This window comes from Morus notabilis, unplaced genomic scaffold (assembly GCF_000414095.1).
Source record: "Morus notabilis unplaced genomic scaffold, ASM41409v2 Scaffold37, whole genome shotgun sequence".
In the NCBI taxonomy this organism is placed as follows: domain Eukaryota; kingdom Viridiplantae; phylum Streptophyta; class Magnoliopsida; order Rosales; family Moraceae; genus Morus; species Morus notabilis.
The window spans coordinates 150908-159103 of NW_010363279.1; the positions used below are offsets into that span (position 1 = coordinate 150908).

At 40.1% G+C, this 8196-nt stretch overlaps 3 protein-coding genes across 4 annotated transcripts in view; 1 reads left to right on the forward strand and 2 right to left on the reverse strand.

Moving 5' to 3' along the window:
• LOC21392370 (tubby-like F-box protein 5) overlaps positions 1–1726 on the forward strand; it is a 3674-nt gene extending 1948 nt beyond the window's left edge. For both annotated transcript variants that reach the window (XM_024169319.1, XM_024169320.1), the window contains 3 exons: positions 1–46; positions 529–661; positions 761–1726. In XM_024169319.1, coding sequence (XP_024025087.1) covers positions 1–46; positions 529–661; positions 761–1439 — 858 coding nt within the window. In that variant the 3' untranslated portion in view covers positions 1440–1726. The remainder of the gene's footprint in view (positions 47–528; positions 662–760) is intronic.
• Positions 1727–1852: 126 nt separating this feature from the next.
• Positions 1853–4366, reverse strand: LOC21392371 (flocculation protein FLO11). The gene has a single exon (XM_010103778.2). It carries the CDS (start codon positions 4222–4224, stop codon positions 1954–1956), a length of 2271 nt encoding a protein of 756 aa, XP_010102080.1. The 5' UTR covers positions 4225–4366; the 3' UTR covers positions 1853–1953.
• A 1003-nt stretch (positions 4367–5369) lies between these two features.
• LOC21392372 (U-box domain-containing protein 5) overlaps positions 5370–8196 on the reverse strand; it is a 6071-nt gene continuing 3244 nt past the window's right edge. Inside the window, exons 4-6 of the mRNA XM_024169313.1 lie at positions 7977–8084; positions 6645–7717; positions 5370–6206 (exon numbers count right to left, since the gene is read on the reverse strand). Of these exons, the coding sequence (XP_024025081.1) occupies positions 5468–6206; positions 6645–7717; positions 7977–8084 (1920 nt within the window). The 3' untranslated portion in view covers positions 5370–5467. The remainder of the gene's footprint in view (positions 6207–6644; positions 7718–7976; positions 8085–8196) is intronic.

An 8196-nucleotide genomic window follows, 5' to 3' on the forward strand; every position in this document is an offset into this window, starting at 1 on the left:
GAAAGAGCGACTTCAACATATAGACTTTATCTTGGTCTAACCCCAGGTAAAGGCTTCCGAATCCACTCTCAGTTTTTTCTTCATGTTTGATAACGATAACTGGGAAATTTGTAGTAATCTTGTGGGGAAATTTCATTTTTGTTTGGAATCTCTGCGATTTGATTTTATTACTTTCTTACCTGGTGAAATTTCAGAAACAAAGAGAGAAAAAAAAGAGAAATAATTGCTATAGCCTGACTCATGTGGTGGTTGTGAAATCATCTGAGAAGATACGGTCTGGCTTCTAGTCCTTGGCCCTTGGGACTTTTGTTGTTGATTATTAATATTATTTTTTAGGTAGTATTCTTAAATCCAACAGAAACGTGCGGTGGGGCTGGAAGCAGTGGCATGATTTGAGATAAAATAGCTTTTGTTTCCCATTTATTATGTCTCCAAAAGCACTAAATTTTTCTAGGGACCTCTCTGGTCTCGCACACTGCCTTAAGCAATGGTTTTTATTTTTTTGTTATTATTTTTTAAATGGTACAGCTCTGGCCGGCGATATGAGTAAATTGTTGTTGGTGGCAAGAAAAATCAGAAGAGCAACAAGTACAGAATTTTTGATATCCTTGTCTGCAGATGACTTCTCCCGAACAAGCAATAGTTACATTGGAAAACTAAGGTAGGTTACCCGCATAGAATATTTATCATGCAAGAGCTCTTTTTATTTTTATTGTTGTTTTTTCATCTGTCATGACATCTATTGGCAATTGTTCAACAGGTCTAATTTCTTGGGCACGAAGTTTACCATTTATGACAGTCAACCATCATGTGACCCTGTGATCCAAACAAATTGTAGGTCACGGAGAAGAATTCATTTGAAGCAGGTGTCTCCACGGGTACCTGCTGGTAATTACAGTGTTGCAACGATCTCATATGAACTCAATGTCCTGCGTACAAGGGGTCCAAGGAGAATGCAGTGCACTATGCACTCGATCCCAATATCTTCAGTTCAAGAAGGGGGAGTTGCGCCAACTCCAACAGAGTTCACAAATTGCCTCGACGAGCATTGTTCTTCCTCACCATCATCAGTTTCGAATGGAAAAAAGCCGCTTGTTGAGTTTAGCTCCGCTAACCTTGGTGACTCCATGGAATTGGTCCACTGCACAAGGGATCCACTTGTTTTGAAAAACAAAGCTCCAAGATGGCACGAGCAGCTGCAATGCTGGTGCTTAAATTTTAAGGGACGTGTTACAGTGGCTTCTGTGAAGAATTTCCAATTGGTGGCAGCTGCGGAGCCTTGCCAAAATATTTCAGCGGCTGAGCAAGAGAAAGTGATACTGCAATTTGGGAAGATCGGTAAAGACATTTTCACAATGGATTATCGCTATCCTCTATCTGCTTTCCAAGCCTTTGCAATCTGCCTAAGTAGCTTTGACACGAAACCAGCCTGCGAATGACCATTCACATCGGCCGTCCATAAAAGTTGAACTGTATATATACTTTTGAAGCTAAGCACTGTATGCCTTTGCCCTTTGTCTTGAGCAAAAGGGTCTTCGTAGGTCTGGAACGAGTTTGTATGGCTGTATCAGATAAAGAGTGATGTAAGATTTTCAATTTATTTATTTGCACTAAGAAGCTCAGTGTCTTTTTGATCCGAATATGTAAACATTATTTCCAGGAATTATAAGGCTCAATTTAAGTGGCTTCTGAAAAACTGTTGATCTTTTCCAATGAGGAGGGGAGATTACTTGTTCTATCCTGATGCTCAATGCAATTCTACAGTTGCATATTTTCTTTACAACACAAGAAGTATAAGCAAGATGAGAATCAAAGGATCACCTTGATCAATTTTATGACATCATTTTGTTTTGACTGGGAACGCACCACGCATTCATTCTTATTGTAAAATTTGTATACATATTTCATTTACCTCCATATTGTCAGACGTCAGACAATACAAAGCTTATTAGATTACATGATTTCTTTATCTTTGCTTCTCTCCCCACAGCTATAGCGGCAGCCATGGCGACGAGGCTTGTCAGGATTATCAGAGTCCGAGTCACTTGATTCCAAGAAAAGCCCTCTGAGGCATCGTCGTCTTACATTGGGTTGATGAGTAAGCTTCTCAGAAGGGGTTGGGATGAACTCAGCTTTGCGGGTCTGGACGAACTCCGGTTTTTCATTTGACTTGATGGTTTCTGGGGTGTTTTGAGTAGAGGACAAATAAACACCGGGACTCCTTTCTGTAACTGAAGCTTCGAAGACAATGGAGTTGTTGACACTCTGCACATTGCTGTTAGCACAAGCTGTTGGTGCCAAGGCCATATGCTCTTTGAACCGCTTCCCATTGATGCCTACTTCTCCATCAGTAGTTGTTTCAGGGCTCTCATCAGGGTCAGTCTTGTAACCCCGATGAATGTGGATTGACCCTTCCTTTTTCACAGCTTCTAAGCTCAAGTGCATGGAAGCTCCTTTGTTATCACCAGTTAAGGTAATGACAGTGACATGCCTTTCATCCAAATGAGGTCCACTAGCTAGTGTACGAACAAGCTTAGAAATATCTTCCTTGATCTCTCTTTGTCGTGGAGCAGCTTCTTCTTCAGCAAACGGAAAAGGCTTTTGAAAAGATGTGCTTGTGTTCCCCTCTATTGGTTGTGATGGAAGGAATGACTTGAGTTGCTTCCCAATATAACTGGTGGTGGATATTGTTTCCTTTCTCTCCAAAGTCTCTTGCTTTTGATGCCTTCTTGGTGCTTTGCTTTCAACGTTATGTGTCTCTTTGGTTTCCCTTCTGGTACTTGGTGCTTCAATGAATGTCTTCTGCATTGGTTCTTTTCCATGAGTTGCCTTAGTCGTCTTTTCTTCTTTGGGAATTTCTTGAACTTTTTCCTTCCTGTCTTCAGGCTCCTCTATGTCTCCCTGCGCTTCTGGAAGAGGCTTTTGATCTGTGGCAACAAAACTCACAGATTCGACTGTAGCTTCTCTAGAAGTTATGCCTTTCACCGGGCTTGAAACTTTTGTAGTGTCCCTTTCCATTGCATCATCTTGAGAGTTGGGTTTCTCTCTAGTCTCAAATGTAATTTCCACTTTTGGTTCAGGCTCTTGCAATGACGTCTGAGATGTTGGTTTCTTTGATTCTTCTTGAGGTGCGGATATTTGGGTTTGTGCAGAAGCCAAAGAAGCACTGGAGCTATCTTGATTAATGGCTTGTGACTTATCGCGCGAAGATGGGGGTTGAGTCACAATGCCAGCTGTTGGTTCTGGTTCTAGTTGATTAGCCCTCCGAGAAGGAGAAGAAACTTCTGAAGTAGTTTTCGGAGAAGCCAAGTGAGATGGGGACTGAGGTTGAGAGGACTTTCCCGGTTCTGATTGAGCTTGAGAAGTCGTATGAGATGGGGAAGGAGGGAGGGAGCCAGCCTTATGGTTGGAGTCTCCTTTTGAAGGTGACAATGCTGCAATGGTTGCTTTGCTTTGAGTCCTTGAGTGAGTTGGCGAGACAGGTTGGGAATTGACTTGGGAGTCTGTCACTGCGTGAGATGGTGATTTGGCGGTCTTAGAAGATGGTGTAGAAGCTAACCTGGAAGGGGTTTTTGGGGATTCTGTAGTTGAACGAGGTGGTGATGGCAGTTTGGCATTTGCAGGTGGTGGTGAAGAAGTTGATTTTGAAGTGTCCTTTTGAGACTCGGGGGTTGTAGAAGATGGCAATACTTTTTTAGCAGTTGTTGCACTTGGTGAAGAAGCTGTTTGTGAGCTGGCTTTTGGGTATTCAGTTGTTTCACGAGATGGTGATTGGGGTTTACTAGTTGCAGTTGATGGTGATGAAGTTGATTGGGAAGTATCTGTTAGGGCATCAGTGGTTGCAAAAGATGGTGATGGTGGTTTAGTAGTTCCACCGAATGATGAAGTTGACTCGGAAGTGATCTTTGGAGATTCGCTAGTTGCATGAGATGGTGATGGTGGTTTAGCAGCGGGAACTGATGGTGATGTTTTTATGGCCTCAGTGACCGCACTAGATGAAGTTGGGGGGGATGATTGTGGCTCAAGTTTTGAAGGTGGTTGAGATTGTGGAGGAGGAGGCTGTGTAGGGGCTATCCCAGCAGGTCTAAATGCAGGTCGCTGAATGGGAATGGCTGTCGATGGCTGTAAGGGTGCTCGGGAGGGTTCGGTTGTGGGACGAGGGCGTTGTGGTTGAGTGGCCAACCAAGGAAGGCGAAAGCGGAATGGTTGTCTTTGTTCTGACATGAATGATGTTTAATATGATTTGGTATGATATACAATCCTTGAAGGGTATGGTTCGAATTGGGAAGTTGATGTTTTTGTCACATTTCGATTATTGATTCATTGGTGTGTGTATATATAAACATTCTATTGATACCTTGGAAACTTTTTGGGACTTTTTGCATTAGGCTTTTACCATTGAACTTTCACCGTATACCTTACTTCGATGCTATTTTAGAGAACAAAGAAAGATTGAATTCCCTATGGACATCTCTTTCTTCGTTTGCGGGACTAGCATCCCATTGCTGTTCCTTTCATTTTAGTTACACGAGAAAGCAAGCAATGCTTGCTGTCCAAGATCCATTTCCCTTCCACGAGGGCTTTTCTTTCCTTTATGTTAGCCTTTTTGTTGTTGAAATGAAAGTTAGAATATAGAATCATTAGCCTTTTATCTTTTTTTTTTTTTAAATTTTAATTTTCATCAACTTGTGATTAGAACTTGGAAGCTAGGATAATCTGCCAGAGGATTCAAACATAATAAAATGAGGAGCATTAACGTGAGCTTGCTCTTGCACATTATGCATGAAAGAGGTCTCTTGACAAGTTACGAAAAATTAAATAATCTTTTATATTAAATAGAAAGCTTTCTTCATTCACCCATTCAATAAAAGAATTAAACAAAATGATGTTCCCAAGTAACAGATGAAGAAAAGAGATTCTGTTGCTCTATTAAATTCTAAAAAAAAAAAAAAAATCGCTCGAACCTTCGACTTTGTGATTAACAGCCACACGCTCTAACCAACTGAGCTACTCCAGCAGCTGATAGAATTGGGCTAAAATATATGAAACCATAAGCAACGCAACGCCAATGAATTCTAAACCCGAAAAAAAAAAAAAAAAAAAAACAAAAACACTGATGCAACAATCACTTTTTCATCAACAGAGGAAGAGGAGATTGACCTGAAAAAACTAGGGAGAGGACAAGACCGGTACGAGTTTAAAAGGTAATATCTTAGATTTTCTCTATTTGGCTGGAAGATTAAAAGTAATGCTTCCCGTGTTCATCAAAGCAAACAGAAAATCGTTATGTACAAAGTTTCGAAAATAACTATATGAATTTTAAGTTACAAAACTAAAATCGAATGAAACTCGCTAACATTCAAAACTAACACGACTAATTCATCAAAACCACTAATACTAAACCTACAAAAGCTTTCTGCACAGCTCACGCTTCATGAATCAGAGGTCTTCCGCCGTCAAAACACCGTTATCGCCGTTTGGAAAAAATTGATGCTTCCCTTCCAAGAAACCAAACTGCTTTTGAAGACGGCTTCTTTCCTTTAGACTGCCATGAAGTGTCCAAATCCAAACGAGCATTGGGAGTTGAAGATTTTGAAGCAGTACCACATGTATTGTGCCCCAGGAGCTGGAGTAATTCTATGGCAATTGATCTTACCCTGGAATTTCCATTCATAGATATGTGGACTAAAGATTCAACGGTGCTTTCTGTCATAACCAGTTGACAATAATCGGCACCACCATGGCATAGGGAAAGTAGGACGTCCAGTGCATGTTCCTGTTCATCCGTACATTCTAGAAGTTTCCCAATGGCAACAATGCAGTCACTGTTTTCAGCAACTGCGATCCTGGCCTCCTCAATGCTGCATAAGTTGTTCATAATTTCGATGGAATACCGCGCAAGAGCGCTGTCACCCAAAAATCGAACCAGATTTGGGACGTAATCCAAATATACCATATGGTATCCAATATTACTGTTGATGGACAGATTACAGAGTATTTTCAGAGCAAGAATGTGAAGTTGTCTGATCGGAGTTTCAAGGACTCTTGATATGGAAGGGAGAACACCCGCGGCCAACATCTTAGACATACAGTGTTGCTCATAAGACAAAATTTCTAAGATCTCAAGGGCTTTTTCAGTTATCTCTGAATCCAAAAGTGATGTCAGGACGTAAATACCGTCTTCTTGAAAAGGTAGCATTTCATTTCTGCAAGAAACACCATGATGTCGACTAGAATAAGATATATAGCTACTAATGAAAAACAATGCGAGTAAATAAACAAGCAATATCAAAATAAAAAAAGAAAAAAGAAAACGTAATTTTAGTTCTTGGTGATATGGAGAATTCTATTTCTGCTTTTGCAAAAACTTATCTAATCCCCCGTTTTTTCATGATTCTTTCTGGTTTTTCCCAGTAAACAACATCCACAACTTGTGGTCATTTTTCACCAAGGTTTACTAGTGTATAAATTATCATTGTATGCGTGTATATTTAAAAAACTTGCACGCTAAAATCACCTAAAAGAACAATAATACCAGTCACGGACTTGATCGTTGATCTTCATCATAGTTGATCAGTCCTTAACGATTCAAAACTACAAGCTAAAATCACCATAAAACAATAACATCGGGAAGAGATTATAACCTGTTTTTACTAAAAATAGCCAAAAGAGCCTCTGCTCCTTCTCTCTGTGCTTTTACATCACTCAATTTACTTGCATCTTTCGTAAATTTGATCAATGAATCTACATAATCATAAGAATTCGCCGAAAGATCTGCTTGGTCTCTGCCTTCCAATTGGGTTTTCACATCTTCCACAGCCTTACATTGAGATTCCCATGAAAGTTCTGCAAAATTGAGAACACCTAAAGTCTTGTCATGACTTTGTGCAGAATTTTGAGACTCTTCATTAATCTGAACAATCCCATTCTTTAACTCGTTTTCGTTGTTTTCCGATAAATGTGACCCACAAGTGGTGTTAGACGAGCAAATTGACACACTGCTAACTTGAAGGTGCAAGTCATCCATATAACTGCGAAAGCTGGGGATAGAACTGGAACATGAAGTTCTTGACCTGGAAAGTGAAGCGGGAAATGATTGCAAACACGGGTCAGAAACAGTGAATTCATGCTTCAGACACCACTTTGCAATGATGCTCTTCATTGCAGAATTTGGAGTCAGAGACAAATGGTCCAACTTCTTGTGAGTTACTGGGCATGTCTCATTGCCGTCATTAAACCACCTCTCTATCCAAATTCGTTCAAATGTCCTCCCCGAGTCAATAATCACAGGATCATACATCAACCTCATAGAGATGGGACATTTGAATTCATCAGGAGGTTCAGATGAATCACAGTCATCAATAAACTCACGACGCGGCGCTTCTTGGGTGCTATTGCCTTGGCATTGCCAGATCATATTTCCATATTTCCTCAAAAGAAAGAGGAGATACTTTAATATTTTTTTCTTTCTTGAAGCAGTATCATTGATATTATCAAGCAACCTATTGATAGTTCTTTTCTCTATCAAGACAGCCAAAGGAGATGTAATGCCGAGCTTTAAAGCTGCAAGTTGAAGAGCCTCTAGTTCTTTGTTGTTCTCGGTTCTTGTTGCAGTTATGTCCTTCCGAATCAGTGCTAGTACAGCTTTCCCAGCCTCTTTGTCAGCAGAATCAAGAAGAAAGTTTGCATTTCTGAGGTCATGAATGATTCCGGATATCTGCAGACATGGTATTGTTTTCAATTTCAGTAGGGAGTGATGAGATGGAAAAATCTATAATGCCAAAGATCAGTTTATATTAAAGATACAGTATTGAATAAGTCTACCCGAAACAAAAGCAATTAATCTCAAAAATCAATAGCCAAAGCAACCAGATGACAGTGATTTCAGATCAGCAATGACTTCAGATAAAACTGACCCTAAAAGAGCAATTAACTATTGATTTATAATTACTCTAGTGATATGAAGCAATACCAACCTTTGCCGCCAACAGTAGTGGAACCATATTTTGAATTTGACGTAAACATGAGTCCAAATTGTCACGTAACCGTTCACATCGCATGAGTATCTTTTCTCCTGTGATTGCCTGGACTCCAATGAACACACACATTTTCTGTTCAAAATATGATATAACATAGAAATATTACATCGACCAGTAGAAAATAATGGCATACTCATAGACGCATCAAGTGTAGGGA